Genomic DNA, 20,675 nt, shown 5'->3' with positions numbered 1-20,675 from the left:
TTGTCAAATAACTGTTGGCTTCTGTCGTATCTGTAAGAAGGTCATCGTTTGGGTTTGGGTCTTTGCTGAGCTGGACGACGGATTGCTGGACGGTTTCTCCGCTCAGTGCTGCTGGTCACACGGCATCTAAGGCGCGGTGAGAGACGCGCTGCTGTGGAGAGGAGAGGAGGGGAGGAGGGGGAGACAACAGTGGGAGAAGGGTGATGAGATTATTGGACCGGTTGATTTTAGCCGCACGGCAAACAGCGACAACTTGTGGCGCTACAGAGATGGAGGCAGCGGGATTCACGTTGACGCTGCCTCGGTTGTTCACGGCACTAAAGGTAACTGCACATGGATACCTGCGTTAAAAGCCCGGCAAAAAAACAGCTTCCTCTAAGGTCAACTGCACAGAGATAAATATTACCTTCACACCAGGTGTGCCTCATTAACCTGCTCACTGACCCACGTTCGTTGTAGATTGGTTAAACACATTTAATTTAAATATGGCGTTGCCTAAACATGTGGAAGGTTAAATGTGGAGTTCAAGACAATATTGTTTTACATTTTTGAGAGTTAGCTTAAATGAGATTGATAACGTTCACATCTGTTGGCAAAACAGATGAAGCTACAGCGAGTTTAGTTTAGCATAAAGACTGGACGCAGAAAGAAAACTGCTAGCATGCCGTCCATGCAGGCACGTGCACAGAAAGAGCCCTATAGTGGTGCTCAAGCACCAGCCCTTTTGCCCTGGATGAGTAAAGTGCCCTTTTTGCTGGAGCCCACTTTTTTCATTCATCAGTATTTCAGAATAACAGTTACTCTCTCTGTCATCAAGTTTCCCCAAATGTGTTTTAATATCCGATTATATTCCTGCTGGCATGGCAATCACACGTTGGGAAATAAAATGTACAGAAAGAATATGTTATGGTTAACTGAATAAATAAAATATGAAGAAAAAAAATGTCATAAAAAGCCACCGTTTTAAATTGATGAAACCCATTCTAACAAAATTATGGAAAGTACTATTTTTTACAGGATTAACATTAAAGTTATAAATGTTCCCTGAAACAACAGTTGAAAATGAAAGCAAATGGCATATTTGATAATGACTGATATTGTAAGTAACACCTTGTTCCGTCTCTGTTTCTCCTCTGTGCCTCCTCTGTCTTGATTGCTCATTTCCTTCACCTGCCCTCAGCCACTCCTCTGTCTCCTTGATTGGTTAATTCCCTTCACCTGCCATTAGCCACTCCTGTCTCCCTGATTGTCTCATGCCGTACACCTGTTTTCCCCTTATATATTGTGCCAGTCTTTCTCTTGTCGGTTTGTGGTTTTAATCTCAGTCTCGTAGTGTCTCTGTTTCGACGTCTCATTCTCAGTCTTTGTTCGCATGGTGATTCCTAGTGTTTTTTGTAGTTGCTTTCAAGCCAGCGTTTTTATGTTTTACCTTTTTCCAAAGTAACGTTTTTTTTAGTTTCACTCAAACCTGAAGTCCAGCCTGTCTCTGCACCTGAGCCTCACCCCGAGACAAACACTTGACAGATATATAGCTTTTGCGTAGATTTAAATTAAATTATGCATATGTCTTTACTGTATTTATGTCCTAATGCCATTCTGATTGTGGCTTATAAGAAAATAAAAAAAACACGTTTCAAGAAAAAGCCACAAGTGTTCGGTTGGATGAGAATCAAAGGTTTTCTCAATGACAAAACATGACTTTATTTTTGACGATAAAGAATTGGACAAATTTGTCAAGAACACTTTTGAATGAATTTCAGTTAAAGTGAGCACAGATCTTGAGGGCAGGACCTGACTTGATGTTTATGGGGAACATTAGGCAGCAGTAGGAAGGAGGAGGAGGAAGAAGATAAAGAACGGGGACACAATAGAAAAACAAAGAGATGGAAATATAAAATAGCAGATATATAAAAATAAACAGCTGCAATGAGTATTTAACTGAAAATCCATCCAAAACAACCATGGCATTTCTGTATTTGTTTTATAAAACAAACGATCAAAACTTAGACCCTTCAGCTGCAGCAGACTCGTATCTTTAATTTATTGTTTTTAATAATTAGATTAACGCCTATACGATAAAAGTACCCTCAATGTGTTTAGTGTGACTGATAAAGTAGTTTCCTTCCTTGTCAGTAGATGGCGGTGTTGTGATCTGCAGCAGGCAGGCCTCTCAGCCTCGGTATTTATTTCCTAAACAAAGACTCCTTAAGGTTCTTTTATTGACAGAAAACAAGTAATAAAAACAAACATCTGACATTTAATGTCATATCAGTATGTTCATTTAGAATACTTGTAATCTTGAAAACTATAGATCCGCTGTTTGTTAGACACATTGTTTTCTGAGATTTCTCTTGTTTATTTTAATTCAATTATCTGAACACATCACAATCATTTCCTGTAGTATTAATTCTACTTATTTGGCAAAATTAGTTACTTTGTAGATTTAGACTATTTTTACAAAATAATAATCAAACATTATTCAAGATTAAGCCAGCCAGCAGTATATAACTTAATTATAATATTAAACTCATCTCACATTAGACTTCTTTCAACACTCTTATTGTGTCACAACAATATATCTTTTTCACTCTTTTACAAGCACGTTCCACTTCCATGTGTGTGTTTCCATCCTGGTTAACTCTTGACTCAGTGGTTGCTGTTATCTTGATCTATTGATGACATAATCTCCCAGATTAGCGACCATGCATAATCCAACAACCATATTCTGCCCAGTCATTGTCCTGCTCTGACACTGTCATTGAAAAAGTGAGATTGATCTTGCCTTATAATAATATATTTGTTTCACTTGCTATATGTATTTCATTTTGATCATATCTACACTCTACACCTGTTGGAAAACAAGCGATTGAAATTCTTGTATTTATTGTGATTTTAGTTCATTTTATTGTATTGGATGTTGTAAATATGTTTTGTAAAGTGTCTGAGTACCTTTAAAAAAAATGCTTATAAATTCCTATCCTAAATTGAAATCAAAATAAATCAGAAAATTAATATAAAATAAAGAAGAAAATAAAACAACAATAAACAAAATAAAAAACAAATATGATTATATATACGACCACATACATCTTCCATATTAATACATTTTTAATTACATTTATAACTCTCAAGAATTGTTTTATAAATAATTCCCTTGAAAACCAAAAAGAAGTTCACCAGTCTTACATCCATTTCAACATTATTCCATAATTGGACTCCTACAACAGAAATACATATTCTTTGAATCCCTTTTTTTAGCCTTTTGTACCGTGAACTTACAAACATCTCTCAAATCATATTTACACTCATGTATTGAAAATAAACTTTGTACACAGTCTGGCAGTGACTTTGCTTTAGCTCTGTACATTGTCTGCATTGTCAGTGTGTGAGAAGAACATGGGGCACTGATCCTAATATGAACCCAGACACATCTGCAGCACAGAAACTGAGCTACAAGATCTATGCACATGAAATATGTGCATCTCAGTCACCCATACGGGCATAAATCACAAGTCTCGGATCAATGCTGTTTCCCATAGGTGAACATCCGTGGCATAACACAATCAATTCTTGTTCTCTGCTGCGGCAGCAAGGAGGCTTGACCAGGATCAGCCCCCATCAAACACGAACACCAGCATTGAATCCGAATCTGCTCATTGGCATTCCATTGAGAGGGCTTTTAAATGGCAGTACGGGCATCGGTCTGATCTGCAATCAGCAGATGTAGTGACCACGGCGGCTTTGTCATAGCAACGAACGCACTGTGCATTTAGGGAGTGCATATCATAAAAAGGCTGATGTGTGGAAGCCAGCACGGCAAGAGGAACTTCAATAGCTGGAGGCAGAAGTCATAATTCAAAGAATTGATTGGTTTAGAGCGCTGACATGCACACACACACACACACACACACACATCTGCAGTACGCAGTTTGAACAGTGAATAAAAAATACAGACAACTCCTCTCATCCCTTTGGAGAAATATATTGGAAGGCCCTATTAACAGCGTCTTGTATGTCTGGTCCATGCTGCTGGTGTCAGGTCACGGTCAATTGAATTACAGTACACATCGTGGTCATGTGACCGGGGGTTTTGCTAAGCTATGACTTCACAGGAGGGTAGGGCAGGTTGGGGATTAAAGGAGGACCATGTGTGTACAGTTCATAGCAGGTGTGTGTGTGTGTGTGTGTTCATTTCAACTCAAATGTCAGCGCTCAGAATCCAGGCTCCCTCAGGAAATGACTGCATTCATAAATCATATCCCCTCGCAACCTGTCAAAGGAGTGAAATGTAATTGCTCCTTTAGTTGCACCATAACCATAATACAGGTCTCAATGTCCTCCAGAGTGATACAAACACGGTGTGTGTCTCTGTGGGTCTGTGTGTCGGCGTTCCATGCACTCATCCCTCATCCTTAATATTGCTCTGATCCACCTCTGTGCAGCTCATGCATACATTACAGAACATAAACACTGATGCTGCAGCAGTTGGTGGTTATATATACTTTAATTTGCTGATGGGGACACAATTGGGATCACACATGTAGTTCTCCATTTAATTATTGTCAGCAGATAGCAGTTTAAACAAGTTCCCCGGAAACAAGCGTGCGAGTGGCTTTTCACGAGGTCTCTTTTTCAAACGCTCATTAATCTGTTGAATTATTTATGCATTATCTTGCAGCAGGGGGGTGGGAGGGAAGTTACTGCTGACAGAGAAGTAGGAGAGAGCATTACCGTGTTGCACACTAGTTAATGAATGCTGCGTTGCCTTTTACATGCATACAATTGTAAAACCTATATGCACAAGGCCTTGGAGTAAAGGCTCACTAGGAGATATTGTTTCGGCATAGGCAGTTCGCCTCTTGATGAAATCAGAAACTCCCTGTCAGCTGAAAATATGCTGCAGTCAGCAGAGCTGTAGCCCCTAAAGCAGCAGAGCAGCTTATTGCTGTACTCCTCTCCGAGAGGTCCACACCTAATGAATACGTATTGAAGAGCTTACTCACTCACTATCATCCATGCACTATCACTTTCCACTCTTTTGGTAGATGAAGGCCTGCAAGCTGGTTTGAATGGATGGTTTTAGACTAACAGTTGTTACAATAGCGTCGCGTTACAGTGAGTAAAATCAAATACAAAAGGAGACGGATCAGCCTGAAACTACCTCTAAGTTACACAGCTTGTGTCCGTGTTTCTTGACACTTGTGTTCGACACCCTCTCCTGGTTTAATTGTGCAATGACAACTTTTATGAATGCAGTCTATTAGAGGATATTCTATACATTTCTAGTTTAGAGGACATTATGGACCTTCATTGTCACAGGAGTTTTGTGCAGATAAATGTTTCCAATCAAATTCAAAGCATTTTTTTAATTGTATAATAGCTGTTAGATCACATAATCATGCAAATAAATCTTCAGAAACCGTGCTCATCCCCTGATCTGTTTACTACCAGCCTCTAAAAAAATAAGGGGAAAATTCAGATTCTGAACAATCCCGAAAGTCAATCAATCGAAAATAGAACTATGTATATGTGACAAACGACATCTAAAAATATGTACTATGTATTGTACCTGAAGCACGCGTTGCATAAACACAAACATCTGACATGAAGCACGTTTTCCCTGCTAGAATTTATCTATAGTATTAGTAGAATAAACATCAGCCAGATCTTTACAAATGTAATAGTCACTTAGGTGTAAACAGAAGCACTAAGCAGAATACATGTTATATTTTGTTTTTAATAATCATAAAAAATCCTGGGAATCCTTCCAAACAGCATCATACCACCAGCATGTCAACTGGGGGAGGCTTTAAAGGAATCTGGCCCAGAGTGAACCTCTTCGCCTTGAACTGGGCCAGCTCCTCTGGAGTCATATTGCTCTCATGTGAAAACAGAGTGTTCCATGCCCCGCCGGCAGACCCCACTGCTGCTGCAGGTGGAGCCGCCGTCTTCCCAAACCCTCCACTTGTCTGTTCAAAAATGCCGCCGCCCCCCACCGAGGCCGGTGCTGCAGCCCCGAAGCCGTTCCCGAATCCTCCTCCTGTGGCGTTTTGTGTCGAGGTGAAATTGAACCCTGAGGCGGAGCCAAATCCTGAAGTGGCTGCTGGCTTGTTGGTGGACGGCGCAGCAAAGGAGAAGGAAGAGGCGTTCGGAGCCGAGGAGGCTGCAGCGGAGGAACCCAACCCGGAGGGAGGTTGTGTCGGGGCTGCCGAGGCACTGCCGAAACCTGGCGCCGCCAGGGAACCAAACCCACCGCTCGGAGCAGCGAAGCTGAAGGTGCTGGACGCAGCCGGTGCTGGAGCCTCGAAGCCTAGATGCCCGGAAAGACTTAGAATTAGATTAACCGATCATTGTATTCAGACGGGACATGCAGTAAGGCTCAAGCCTGCATTCATGAGAGACGAGGGACACGTTAAAGCATTCGTTCTTTCTTGCATTAAGTTAGATGAAGCGACTCATTCCTGTCTGTTGAATATGACTCATCAGCAGGCATCTAGCTTAGCACAAAGACTGGAACCATGACTATTATTATCTAAAAAAGGTGAAAACTGCTTCTAAAGCTCACTATTCAACACATCATATGATGTATTTTTTGGCGGGCTGCATGGGAGGTGTAGTGGCGACCAGTCAGCTCACAGCGAGAGGGGTCCAGGTTCGATCCCGGATTCTGGGCAGTCCAGTGTGGAGTTTGCATGTGGCAGCGTGGGTTCTCCTCAGGTTGTCCGTTTTCCTCCCACAGTCCAAAGACTGTGCTCAGGTTAATGGGAGACTCTAAAATGACCCGTAGGTGTGAGCGTGAATGGTTTGTCTGTCTCTACATGTGCCCTGTGACAGACTGCAGTAGTCCAGGGTGAACCCGGCCTTCGCCCAGTGTCACCTGTGATCTGCTCCAGCGATTTGTTGGGTGATGGAATTTTTAGTTTTCTTCAATCCACACAAAATAAAAAGTGTGAATGAAAAAACTGACTATTTATTGGCAGGGAACAGGTGCCTCTTTTGGTACTTTGCAAAAGAAAAGGTGCAGCCTTACATAAAGCAATACTATTGCATGGGGACCTCTTCACCTTTGCTTTCCATACTGTCTGTAGCAGATTCCAATACTGTAGCTGAACCAAAGCCACTCGAAGATGCCTGAGGTGCTGGGTTGTTTATCTCTGCGAGCTGCAAGAAAAGTAAAAATATCAAAACATGTTTACTGACTTGTTGTCCTTCATACTAATAAATGGGAGTATTGCTACAGTGAGTGTGTCTGTTTCTCACCAAAGCTGTGCGGGTGGCTGGACTCATAACCTTCAGTTCCTGGACCCTGCTCCTCCACCGGTTGATCAACTCATGGATAGCATTAACCTGAACGAATAAAAGAGCAGTTTCTTAGACTCATATATTTAGCTTTTACACAAAAACAAACAAACAACCCACTAATTCAAGATTGAACATTAAGATGTCACCTATCCTCCACTTAAACAAAAACTTGTATCCATGCCGAGGAGTCAAGTCTCTACAGAAATACATAGGAGATGTCTCCTCTTTAGTTTCTAATTGGCCTGAAGACCAATATTAGGAATAAGATTAATGCGTGACAATACACTCACATAGATCGGGACCTCTCCTGAAGCGCTTCTGGTTAAATACTCCAGCCTGAGCTCTTCTGGGGAGACATCAGCGAAACCTGTAGCAAAGAAATGCAAACATAATCATGTCTAGTATCTACATATAACAACACAAATAATTGAATCAAATGTGTATTTCATACAGACCAGATAAAGGTGCCTTGAAGCTAGAATAACACGAGAAGCCCCACTGCCCCGAATTCTCCCAAATATCCATGTCCATCTGGATGGTCTCCCTGGGTGACCGTGAGACAAACATCACATGAATGAATTCCTTATGAAGACATTCACTTGTTATGATGCACAACTCAAAATAAAAAGACACTCACAGTTTTTTGTCATCGTCTTCCTCGCCGACTGGCAGCTGCTGTCCACTTCCTCGACTTTCAAAGGGAGTGGGAGAACCAAGCGTTGAAAATCTGTTCGGAGCAGCGACGCTCACGTTATCTCTTCTCCCGCCACCTCCTGCTCCTCCTCCTCGGCCCCAGTCATTCTGGCTACTTCCTCCTCGGCCCCAGTTGTTCCCGCCACTTCCTCCTCCTCCTTTGCTCCAGTCATTCCCTCCTCCTCCATCTACAGCTCGACTCCAATCAGCTCCTCCACTTCCTCCTTGACCCCATTCCTCAGTTCCGTGAGAGGAGAAAGATGATGGCTGGACATAGCCTACTTTTTGCTGGGAAGGATTCACCCAAACTCTGTTTCCAAACCCTGAAACCAACATGCACACCGAAACCAGTCGACAATCAGGAAAAAACTGCATTATGTTAAACCATGACAAACATTCAAACAGTTTTTTAAACAGATGTTGATTGACATCTCTGGTCTGATCTTATTGATGTAAAGTCGTTGAGATCAAACTTTAGTGAACCACTGTTTAAGGTCCTGGAGCAATGTCAACAAATGAGAAACGAAAGTTCATTCTACCTGCTTCGTAAACGGTTAACTAGCAGCCAACGCAGCCGGATGTTAGCGAGCTACATAAAAGGAGACGAGCTGGCGTCACATAAATACTGTTTACGTTTAGCTTTACGTATTGCTCCTTCACGTTACCTCCACCTCCTCCTCGGGGCTGCTGCTGAGCAGGAGAGTTGAAGCTGTTGCTGTTGTTGTTGTTATTGTATCCTTCACCTCCTCTTCCTCCTCCTCTTCCTCTTCCTCCTCCTCCACCTCCACCTCCTCCTCCTCCCGCCGGATGCTCATTCCAACATGTGTCGCCGTAACGACAGCGGCCCTGAAGAAAGAAATTGCACACAGGCATCTCCGCAGCGGGCTGGTCCCGGGTCAAAAGAAGTGTTTCTGATCCGCGCCTCCAATGTTTTCGTGCGACTCGGCTCGCAGCAGCGCACAAGCTTGGTGTCGCAGGAGATTTACGTCACCAGTCACGATCTTGCACTTCCGGCCAAGAGGCGAAAACATGCGGATTGTATTCGTTAGTTTGCGTTTGTGTATATTCAAAATTATGCATCTGATGATTATTTTTAAAATATATTAATGATTATTATATATATTTAAATATAAAAGGGATTATTATATTTTTAACTGATTTGAAATACAGAATATGAAAATACATAATAAAAAAGGGTTAACATTGGCAGTATAGCGACCCCACGTGGTGTGTTAGGATGTCTTCCACTGACCAAAATATTTTCAACAGCAGGAATTTAGTTTAATCAGATCGTACATAGTTAAAAGGTCACACTTTACCTCAGAGAATATACAAAATGTGATTATCAATCTACAAATGATCTGTTGCATAGGCCGACAGCGAATGTTTTACGAGTTAATTTTCTGTTTTTAGTAAGTCCAAAAATATGTTCTACTTTAACAATCCTAGTTCTATAGATAGCACTAATGCGCTTTGACCTTAATAAATGTCCTTAAAAATTAAGGTAATTGACACAGTGTGTCTCTCGAAGATAAAACCTAATAATTAGATGATAATGCAGAGGGCAATGTAATTTAGTGGCACATTTGGTAAGATTTACAGCAATTTTCTTATAAATAATGAAATTGTTGAGGCCATGAGAGAGTTGCCCTCTTTGCTGTTGGTATAATCCAGCCTTCTAAGTGTAATAGAAACTAAGTGCATCAACTAATACTACAATTATGTAAGTTGTCCCACTCACAGGTGCAGCAGCAACCAATCTCTTCAAGGTCTTTGATCACACACACTGGACTGAGAAAAGGTCTAATCAGCCATGAGTGAAATCACCTGTGTGGGTGTATATGCTGCATACACACCCTTGTGTATAGGTGAGTCTGGTATGCATTTAAAGTTGAAATGCATTTAAGCCAGCCAAAGAATCTCATGCTTGTCATGCTGTTGTCATTAAGAATTGAATCCAACTCGCATGATAACAAATATGTTGGTACCATCAGACTAATGCTGCTTATCATACTAATATACATTCTAAAAATGGGCAAAGACCTTCAATACAAATACATTAAAAGTGTTATTGTTTAGAGCTTTTTGACCAAAGTAAACATGTTCTTACATATTTCTAATAAAAATTAATGCAATTTGTCATTTTGCAACACATTTCTTTATCTTTCGGTGATACATCTCATGCAATATAAAAAGCTTTATTTTCCATTTGTGTAAGACAAAAGGATATACTTCGATAAAGAGACCTAAATGCAAAGATGCCTCACAATGTATTAATATAGTAGAAAGTAAAACATGTTTTTCCCATCAACATTACATTAGAATGTTAACGAACAAATAGGAAAGTGGCCGTCAGGCCATGGCAAAGTTAGCTTTCTGTACCTGTATCGCTATACAAATAGACTTAATCAACATAAGAACAACATCAATACTGCATTTAAATATAATGTAGCCTTTTCTATTTAATGACAGTATTTTAGGGAATGTTAAATATATAGTTTTCTTGATAAATAAAATAGTCTAATAGCAAATATGTTGCAGCACTACAATGCAGCATTTGAAATAAAAAATTCCAGCAGGAATATATGTGCAAGACAGTTTTCAGCATACTGCATGAATGCATACATGTTTTCACTTTGTGTACCGTCGGCATGCATCAAATTGGACATATTTGAGAAGCTTAAAATCCACCCCTTAAATATTTGTTGAGCACTAAATGTCCGGAGCTCGTTGATAAACAAGACACATTTTCAGAGTGAGCGTGAACATTCATAAATAAAAGCAGTGAAACTGAATTCATACCAAACAATTTGTTTACAAATAGTTTGTTGGCCAGATTTATGTCTGATTAAATAAAAACCTCTTTATTGCTTTACAAGCTATAAATGAGTGAGACACATATAATAACCATGTCAGAACTATATATATATATATCTAAGTATACAAATTCATTACATAAAATATATTTATATATATACTATATATATATGATACATAGAAAAATAGGAAAAAATAGGAAAAACTCCATAATGATAGTACAAAGATTTGATCTCAATAAATTGAAATAAAAAAATAAAGAAAGAAATGGAGGAAATATACACGCTAAGGTGCTCATGCAGACAGTACCACTACTTTATCTCTTTGCACAGCAGGGACAGTCCCTGTATGCTGAGGCAGAGGACCAATGGGAGAGCTCCTGCTTCATTTCCTGTCTCCGCCCACAGCCTGTGGCTGTCTCTCTTGAGTGTCACATTGGTGGAGCTGAGCAGCTGCTCTGCCAGCTGGAAGGCCTGGTTGTCCTGCAGCGGGACCGGAAGACACTGGATGGACAGAGGCTCGCTGCTCTTCTTCAGACTGCACATCTGGCGAGAGAGATATCAAAACACGGATGATTGACAAAAAGATAACTAGCTCTCTGCAAAGTGATGAAAGCTTGTGTCTGACTTTGCTTTTCAGGAATAGCTTTGCTTTGCTATAGAGTGAGATAATGTCAGACTATTTCTTCAACAACAACAAAAATGAGATTTTTTACAACTTTTACACTTTTTGCACTTATAGAATCAAATACATAACTTAAAAATAAAAACGTAACATTTAAATTCCAACTCAACAGTACACAGTAAAATGAACAAGTTCACGAACCAGGGTGTCGAAGGCCTCGAGAAAATCCGGACGACTCTCACTCAAGAGGCTCAGAGTTTGATCAGGTAATGCTACAAAAATAATAAAAACACAACAAGGTTAACCTACAGAAATACTCACCGAGTTTTGCAAAATATTGTTTTGCCATATTCAGTCCAGAGTTCAGCCTCACCTTCCATGGCACTGACCAGCAGGTGAGCTGCATCGAGGTGGGCCGGGAGATCACGCTGGCTGTCCTCAGCGTGATTGTCCAGAAGGGCCGACAAAGCTTTTCTCTGACTCTCCGACAGTTCTTCATACTTGTCTATATCCAGTGTTTCACCACTGCACAACTCTTCCAGCTAACAGACACAGAGAAGAGACAAAATGGAGGAAATCCAAAAATGTGAAAGGAAAAAAAAGAGAAACGGTAGTTCAAACTATCAGATGTCCTGTCATTAAATACAATAAATAAGATTTTGGGTGACTGTCCATTGGGATTAGTCTACTTGTTAAATAAACACATGTCTCGTGGAGAGATGAGCCAAAAGTGACTGGTGGCCACAGCAGACCTGTGGTGTGTTGGCGTCGGGGGGGAAGTTCACGTGTCACTCACCAAACACTCCATATAGGACAGAGCAGTTCTGTCCCGCAGAGCCTCTTGGAGTCTGTTGAACAAGCCACAGCGAGCTGCCTGGGGGAGCTCTGCCAGAGGAGAGAGGTCCATCTCCTGGGGTCCTGTCGGACACCGGGAGATACTGCATCAGATTTCAAACCGACACCAACATGCTGCACAGAATGTGGCTGGCAATGGCCTCACTCCTCAACCTTTGATACGCTGATTGGACTACAGGTTGACGTGGTTGAGCGTTTATTTTCTCATAATTACCTTATATCGACACATGCCCTTCCATATTTGGCCATGCCCATATGTTTCATTATATTCAATCACCAAACTTGGCAAATGTATATTAATATCACCATACCTTTTTTGATATGACTCTTCATTCATGACACAATATGGCTCTTTTTTATACAGACTCAAGATATTACCATAATTCTTAAACACATTATGTAATCACATTCACTTGTTGATTCCAATTGTTAATTGACCTAACTTAAAATGTGCTCTCTTTTATTGCTGTAAAAAGTGCTACTTCTCCCAAAGATTTATTTTTATCATCATAAAGATTTTGTGCCATCTTTGTTCACGTTTTTATTTCACATCTGAGGTGTCATTTTACAGCCGAACGGGTGAGGCAGACAGTGTTCTACTTTACTGTATTTGGAAATATGAGAATGAAGAACTGACTATTTGGCAAAATTACAATATCACATTTCTCATTTTTATCACTGCATAGAGACGTGTACACTACTGATAATGACAGATTAATAAAAAAACACAGTAGCACTGTCTTTAAAGATGCCATAATCCCATGCTCATATCGAGATGGTTTAAGTTACAGGCTTTGCTCCTGAGGCAGGTCAGCCCAAATATATTTCAGAACAAATAACCAATCCAAACTATTCATTGCATTCGTAATGCCATCTGTAAAAAAAAAAGGGGAACCCGTTATATTTCCATCATTCCTCTAATGTGTTTCACTTCCTCACAAATAAAAGAGAAAAACGCGAAGTGTAAATTCTAAGTGTCATTATTATGAAAGGAGGAACTGGCTAAACGTATGAATGAATGGACACGCACCATTGAGCAGTGCACTCAAAGCTACATTCACTGGAACCATCTTCCCATTGCACCCTTCGTCCACCGTATCCAAGGAATCATGGGATGACCAGGCCACAGGCGAGTCGGCCTCAATGCCTCCTATTGTGCCGGGTTGTAGGCATATATCTGAAAATACACAAAGCATTATAGATATCACACAGAGGGTAAAATGGACCACAGGTGTACAAGCATACAAATAAAGACACAATCAAAACACATCAATGAACATCCGCCTGTGGGATGTTAAAAAAGATGAACTATGGCTATTCTTATTAAGTGGGGATGTTTGACTTCCCATTTGTTCGGCTTTCTGACACTGGCACACACACACAAACAAGCGCCCACATGCATAAACTCACCATATTGCCCATTTTTTTTAATCTCCAGCTCCAGGATGCTGAAAGCAATGACTGTACCGGAGGGGATCTCCAAGGAAACATCGCTGTCTACCTCTATGTTGTTGCTGTCCTTCGCACACACCTGAGATTACACATGGGATTTTTTATTTTATTTTAAAAACATTCCCACAACTAATAATGTATTGATCAGCATCACATTGAAACTGTAGCATGCTTTTTTGCATGTTTTCAGAATTTCCTAGAACACACACACACTCGACTCCCCCCACACACACATTCACAGAGTTCCCCAGCATGCCCAGCAGCCACAGCACCCCCTGGAAGGTGCACTGCTCCTTTTTCGTCTGGGTGATGGAGCAGGAGTTGGTGGTCAGGATCCTCTCCTTCACCACCGCCAGCACGTCAGCTCGCTTCTCCAGCTGCTGCACCAGCGGATTCTGCATGTCCACCAGCCTGATGACAAGACTGTCTTTACATGCTGTGAATCCTCAATACCAATGTTGTGTATGTGTGTGTAACATGAATGTGTTGTCATTATCAGTCAGCTATCAGTGAGAATAACAACACGAAAAACCAGGACAGCTCCAGTGTAGCTTAAATAAGAAAGATGACTCCCCCAATCTCTGTGGTTTGCATGTTACTGGTCTCAGGTGTCAAATTGATGATGTCCAATCACATTATTCATCGCATTAATAATGAAGTCATTATCTTGTCACCTGCCGTCCCAAAAGGGAATTATTTATCACCTGCTGCTGGAGTCTTGTAACAGCTTCTTGACATCCAGGGCTTCTTTCTTCAGCTTGCCGAAACACGACTGCAGCCTGGAAGAGCCCCGCGCCTCCACTGTGGCGCTGGCAGAGCCGGCCTCTGCGTCCAGCTTCCCAGAGAGTTTGTCTCGAAACGTCCCCTTGTAGCTCAGGAATTCCGTCTCGGACACATCTGAAAGCGCAGGTGGTGTTTGCATTAATATGAATGTCTGTGTGCGTTGGCGGGGGAAATATTTACTTTGTGAAAAAAGGAGGAATAAAATATAACTCGAGTCACGCCCACATACCAGGGCCGAGCACCTTGTCGCCTTGCAACAAGTCGCTGAGGGTGAAGTCGGTCGGTTGGTACTTGGGACTCTGCCAGAACCAGATGCGGTTGCGTTTGACGACCAGCGCCATGGGAACCAGTTTCTTTGAGTCATTGACTCGGGACACGTGGATGAGGCTTCCTTCAGGGTCAATCTGACGGACGAAGTTGGCGGTGGCTTTGGAAAACATGGCTTTGGTTGACGAGGACTGCAGACAGCTGGAAGAAGTTAAGAGAAGAGAGCCAATTGAGAGCCTTCATTTAATTTAGCTTATTTGTTATTTTTTCCACAGAGCAAATATAGCAAGGCCCTGGTGTGCTGGTAAGCAACTAGTAAAGCACTACGGGTGATTTCCAGTTGCTATTCTCCTGTTTTCCCCACGAGATAATTTATGCTAGTTTGAGAAGTCAACCGAACCACGTATCCCCAACACGACTTTGCAGTCAACAGTTGGCAGTGACTTACAAGGCATAAAGGAAGTGCCCTGAATATTGTAAATAGTGCAACCACAACCGTGCAGACACATCCTGGAAGGCTAATTCGGCTGGTTCAGCTTTCATGGCTTAAATATGTTATGTAATCAGGCATGATGGGGGATTTGTGCCGAGAGTTAAAGAACGGAAGGAAGATTGAGCTGTTGGTTCGAGAAATGTTAGAGTTGAACTGAAAGAACGCAACGTAGGCTGGAGGACGGAGAAAGAGAAAAAGAAGCCAGTTCAGAAAAAATAATCTAAAGCAGGGGCTCAAACTTGCTCCACCCACTCCCCACATGTGTGAACATCACAAACTCCAGTTGACTGGACATGTTTTCAGTGGGTCGAGTCATTTGCTCTGAATAATTAAAGTCAGTCAACTTTAATAAAAGTCAACATGTACAGAAGCCCAAACTCAAATTCTATAAGATCAAGTATGTTGTTGTAAATGTATAGCAGTAATGTAAAGGTCATATAAGGCTTCCTTGAAAACTGTCAGTTGCCAATCATCAAAGCAAACAACTATTGTATCACATAAAAATACATTTAAAAAAAGTTTATTTGATTAGTTGTTGTGCCTATAAAACGTCAGAAAACTGGAGAAAAATGCCTATAGCCTCAGAGTGTAATCTGCACATATACCTCTCCACCAACACTGGGAGCTATTTACTCTCGCTCATGTTGTAAAAAAAGAGTCAATATAGGCTACTTACACAGAATTTTTAACAATGGAAAATTTACTGAGCAAATCCAAAATTATTTTCTTTTATAAAAGTGTTGTCTATAATTATATCTATTAAAGTTGCATATACAGTAGAAGAAAGTACAAGTATCCATTAAAATATTTTCCAATATACAGTTCATAATGTCCCCAAAACATTCCTGCCTCGTGTATACAAATTATTCACAACCACCACACACACATACATGCAATTGTGCCAGCGCGCGCGCGTGTGTTTCCCGGCAGTCCACTTTCTCAAATGCAACCAGGCTGCTGCTGTAACTGAGAGCTGCGCGTGCTTGTACAGTGAGGTCAGCAGCGAACGAGCCGAAGGACGCATGACTCGGATTATGAGTGTGAAATTAAATAAATAATCTGGAGATCATGGGAAAAGCATGATCATACCGAAACATCCAACATACCAACAACAATATCACGTTGGTCATCTCGAGCGGACTAGAGTCAGAAGTCACGTTACTGGTTTTCTTTCTCCCACAAAAACTAATATGACTTATTTGGAAGTGAAGTTGTCGCTTACCTCAAATATCTCCACAGGATCGAGATTACGCTTCCTCGGTTCAGAACTCAGGTCTGTCCCGTTTGTCAATCCAGGAATGTACCCGACGCTGCCATGCGTAAAAGTAGACCGAGTTATCCAAACGGGGACCAAAATAATGCTGTTGATGTAACAAAGACCCTCCCCTTGCAGTATTATTATGAATGTAATACACGCCGACGGGTATCGTAAAAGCAATCACTGACAGCAGCAGTGTTCGGTCAGATCTGAGGCTCAATGTGGGAGAGAGAGTGCAGTTTATCCACTTTACAGAGCAAAGCGCACAGCGCTTACTCCTCCCACTCTCACTGGAGAGTTAAATATGATCATATGAACTGTGGTATGTGTCTGTGCGTGAGTGTGTGTGTGTGTGTGTGTGTGTGTGTGTGTGTGTTTATTTCAGGAGGACGTAAGCAGACTTTTTTTAATGAATAAAGAGGGAAAATACATACATGTCTTATTATTCATCCATATCATTTTACGTTTCTCTGCCAATCTGGTTGTAAATTGTAAGTATGCCAGTAGTCGTGGTTTGACACATTTTTACACCAGCTAGACCACAGACATCCTGTAATGACAAAACGAAATGTATTCAGTTTAGTGGACTATTTAAAACTTTATTTTATAGTAATTGTGGCAGCTGTGTCTGATTTGGCCTCGGCTGCTGGTGATTGGCAATCACTCAGCAGCCGAGGCCACCCTTATAAAAGCTGCCACTCGAGAGTGGAGAGGGAAGTGAGCAGAGGCACGTGTTGTGCGGTCTGCTCGGTGTCGTGTGAGTGACGAATAAATATGTCTTGGAACAAACCCTCGTGCTGTCTGGCGGATCCTTGGTGCTGGGGGGGGAAACCCACGGGTGGCGGCCTCGGGCCTGCTACAGTAATTCATAAGAAAAGTGCTGAATGTGTAACTTTGTCAATGGTAAAATGAAACATTTAACTTCCAATCACATGTAACTCTCAAAGCATCCAAATCCAATCCCTCTTTGTCCTCCCTGGAGGAGTGTCAGATCAGGTGTTAACATTTATCTTTTAAAATGGTAATCCCCTGTACAGTAAAGGAAATCATGTTTTATGTAATAAATACCGGACATAACATGTGGCAGTTCAGATCTAAAGTGAAATGATGTAAGGAGTGGGTTTAGAAGAATGTGTGTGGGTGTGTGTGTGTGTGTGACCAGTGGTGATAACAAGTAACTCTGTCGGGGCTGACAGGGAGTGGTCTCTCAGATGTAGAGATATAATGGACATTTGTGCACTAACAGTGCACATGTCACAGCAGCACTATTCAGATGTTTTACTAATGTAATGGTCACACTATATCATCAAAGTGCACATTAGTATCTAATACTCATTATGTACAATGGACCCTATCAAAGAGATATCATTTGTATAGCTGCATTATTATTCAATTATTTAATGTAGAATATATGGTTAAGTGGAATTAACATTTCATGTACAGTGGGATTGATACAGCTATAGGAATGCATTGTAATATATAACATTATATTTGTTTCATTCCAAAGGGGTCTCAGGTCTAAGCACAATATTGACTGTAATGCTGTGAGTGACAACACATTGAACCTGAACACATGGTGTCCCAGTCCCATCCCATTTGGATGATTTGATGATGATGTTCATATGTAATTTAAGCAGCCTATAGTCATTTAATGTGATTCATATGCAGGATGATGGTAAATGGCTGAACTGTAATGTCAGCGGCCTGGCTCATATATACGCTTAAAAAGGGACACTGATGCATAAAAGCATGGGGAACATTGGAAATGTGATGACAAACAAAGTGAAATAATGCTCCGGGGAAATAATGTATATTCAATAAATGATAAAATGTGTGCCAAAGCATAAAAGGTGTCATTATTTTTCAAGTTGTGGTATTTCTTGATCATGTCGATGCTTTTCAAACATTTAATAACAAAGAAGAGAATGCACAGAACACCATCTGCATCATGGATTCCATTAGAATGTTGCATGGCAACTCTTAGAACATGCTCACCTAGACCAGGGGAGAGTTCATATCCGGACTAACATTGATCCTGTTGACAGAAGATAGTTTTGGCTCTACAATTTTGGGACTATCTAGTTTCATCTCTCTGTTAGTCATGTCTATTTGCGAGGCAATATGTAAATTCCTGAAACGGCAAAAGAAAAACTTCAATGAAGACACTGATGTAAGTAAAAAACTTTCAATCTACTGTTGGTTTTAAGCAAAGATATTTCCAAAATACTGCTAAGCAATACATAGATATTGATTTTGTGATGTAAGACTAGATATCGTTGTAAATTAAATCATAACATGGCGAGAGTGCTCATTTTTGTTCAAGTTAGAAGTGGAAATGTTCTGAATTTACCGGATTGTTGAAGCTGTTGTATTATTTGTTTCTACCCGCTTGATCATTAAATCTAGATTGCTGATAAGTATTAGTATTATTCATCGATAATTGCATTTTGTCATATTTGGTTTTCACCATATCGTCCAGCCCTCTTTCAAATCACACATGAAGTTCGAAAATATCAACCGAAGAAAATTAAAATGTGTCTTCTTTGTTACAGCCACCAGAGAGCCACAGTAGCTCCAGCAGTCGGGTCAGGATCCTGGACATTGAGAGAGCTCAATGTGCTCAAAGGGCAGCACAGTTCCAACACACGGAGAGCCTCTGTGCTTCCCAGAAAGCCCAAACCGACTCTGTTCTGAAGAGACTGGGATTCAACGTCCCAGATGATGCTGGACCTCCACCTCAGTGTCAAGCTTTTCCCAAAAAGAGCCCTGAATCTTCTCTGGGAGGAAGGAGGATCAGGCCCATTTCAGAGGACGACAAAGGGGATCGGAAGTCCAGGACCAACCAGACTTTGCAAGAAGAGGACCCGTTCTTTGAGAAGAAGCTGCTACTGGGGAGTCAGATGGCAATAGTTACCTGTAAATTGGCAAAGTTTACAGACGCATACAGGAGCTCAAGCCCAGATTCCTTCCTCAGCTCGGTAGACATGCAAACTCCCAATGAGCTGAGGGTCATCGGCCAATTCTCCCCCAGTCCTCCTCCCACAGCGACCACCAGAAGACCGACTCATCTCCCAGTGTTGACTGTAAAGTATGGACAAGCAGGTATGTACCGTTGAGTGATGGTGACTTCCTCTGTGGGAACTTGAATAGACATTGGTGGAGATGGGAATACGGTTACCGGAAAATATGTGTCAGCATGCTTATCCCCCCTGTTAATCTGAACAGAAAAGTATGTAGCTGATGGATACAAGCTCCAGACAGCTCAAAATAAGGTGGACAACTTTGTGGAAAGACTGGAAAAGTTCCACCTCACCCATCATCCTCCACCTCAAAAACTAGCAGAATCAAGAAGGGCCCAGGCAGGGACAGCCAAGGTCAGAGCACCTCCCTCCCCAGCCTACAGAGGACACCGTCACCGTTGGACAACGGTGGCCAAACCCAAGGTTCCAGCACCTCCTGTCCCACCCTGCAGAAGACAACCAGTGGTCAAACCCAAGGTTCCAGCACCTCCTGTCCCACCCTGCAGAAGACAACCAGTGGTCAAACCCAAGGTTCCAGCACCTCCTGTCCCACCCTGCAGAAGACAACCAGTGGTCAAACCCAAGGTTCCAGCACCTCCTGTCCCACACTGCAGAAGACAACCAGTGGTCAAACCCAAGGTTCCAGCACCTCCTGTCCCACCCTGCAGAAGACAACCAGTGGTCAAACCCAAGGTTCCAGCACCTCCTGTCCCACCCTACAAAAGACAACCTTACCGTGGGTCCCTGGAGGTGAAACCCAAGGTGCAAGGCCCTCCTGTCCCACCCAAGAAAAGAGGACTTCACATTGGGCCAAAACTCTGCGCTGCAAAAGCAGGTCAGGAAGACTTCCAGGCCTTGGTCAACCCTGCAGAGAGTCTGTCCCTCTGCTTCAAGCAGATGAGCTCCGATGAATGGTAAGGCATCCACACACAGGGACACAACAGTCGGTTGTTCTAAAGTAGTGGCCAACATCATTCAACCATTTTGTCATCTAAACTCAGGGAGAAAAACCTGGATGGATTGAAATCTGTTCAAGCTCTGGTGCGACACCATCCAGCACTACTGCAGAGCAAGCTCCATGAAGTCTGCATGGTCCTGATAAAAGGGGTAT

At 41.8% G+C, this 20,675-nt stretch overlaps 2 protein-coding genes across 2 annotated transcripts; both read right to left on the bottom strand.

Annotated features, from left to right (window-relative positions):
- Nucleotides 1-5,346: 5,346 nt before the first annotated feature.
- Nucleotides 5,347-8,933, bottom strand: nup42 (nucleoporin 42). Its single transcript, XM_056412186.1, has 7 exons — nucleotides 8,661-8,933; nucleotides 7,940-8,318; nucleotides 7,758-7,846; nucleotides 7,593-7,669; nucleotides 7,261-7,347; nucleotides 7,065-7,161; nucleotides 5,347-6,310 (listed from the first exon to the last, which is right to left on the bottom strand). The coding sequence occupies exons 1-7, from the start codon at nucleotides 8,866-8,868 to the stop codon at nucleotides 5,778-5,780; spliced, it is 1,470 nt and encodes a 489-aa protein (XP_056268161.1). The 5' UTR covers nucleotides 8,869-8,933; the 3' UTR covers nucleotides 5,347-5,777.
- A 1,197-nt stretch (nucleotides 8,934-10,130) lies between these two features.
- On the bottom strand, nucleotides 10,131-16,766 carry LOC130192845 (gasdermin-E-like). Its single transcript, XM_056413024.1, has 10 exons — nucleotides 16,509-16,766; nucleotides 14,756-14,994; nucleotides 14,448-14,640; nucleotides 13,977-14,154; nucleotides 13,702-13,822; nucleotides 13,322-13,468; nucleotides 12,233-12,354; nucleotides 11,810-11,978; nucleotides 11,638-11,708; nucleotides 10,131-11,357 (listed from the first exon to the last, which is right to left on the bottom strand). Exons 2-10 carry the CDS (start codon nucleotides 14,964-14,966, stop codon nucleotides 11,124-11,126), a joined length of 1,446 nt encoding a protein of 481 aa, XP_056268999.1. The 5' UTR covers nucleotides 14,967-14,994; nucleotides 16,509-16,766; the 3' UTR covers nucleotides 10,131-11,123.
- Between the last annotated feature and the right edge of the window lie 3,909 nt (nucleotides 16,767-20,675).

The sequence above is a fragment of the Pseudoliparis swirei genome, chromosome 1 (genome assembly GCF_029220125.1).
Source record: "Pseudoliparis swirei isolate HS2019 ecotype Mariana Trench chromosome 1, NWPU_hadal_v1, whole genome shotgun sequence".
Lineage (NCBI taxonomy): Eukaryota > Metazoa > Chordata > Actinopteri > Perciformes > Liparidae > Pseudoliparis > Pseudoliparis swirei.
This window is presented reverse-complemented; position numbering and strand designations above follow the sequence as displayed.

Bases quoted from the DNA above. Each gene is read 5' to 3' on its own strand.
- nup42 (XM_056412186.1), bottom strand. From the start codon at position 8,868: ATGCCTGTGTGCAATTTCTTTCTTCAGGGCCGCTGTCGTTACGGCGAC. The intron at 7,847-7,939 runs GTGAGTGTCTTT...ACGGTCACCCAG, and splicing joins GAAGACGATGACAAAAAACT to GGAGACCATCCAGATGGACA. The intron at 6,311-7,064 runs GTGAAGAGGTCC...CCGGGCATCTAG, and splicing joins AGACAGTATGGAAAGCAAAG to GCTTCGAGGCTCCAGCACCG.
- LOC130192845 (XM_056413024.1), bottom strand. From the start codon at position 14,966: ATGTTTTCCAAAGCCACCGCCAACTTCGTCCGTCAGATTGACCCTGAA. The intron at 11,979-12,232 runs GTGAGTGACACG...TGTGTCTGTTAG, and splicing joins TGTCCTATATGGAGTGTTTG to CTGGAAGAGTTGTGCAGTGG. The intron at 11,709-11,809 runs GTGAGGCTGAAC...TTATTTTTGTAG, and splicing joins GCTGGTCAGTGCCATGGAAG to CATTACCTGATCAAACTCTG.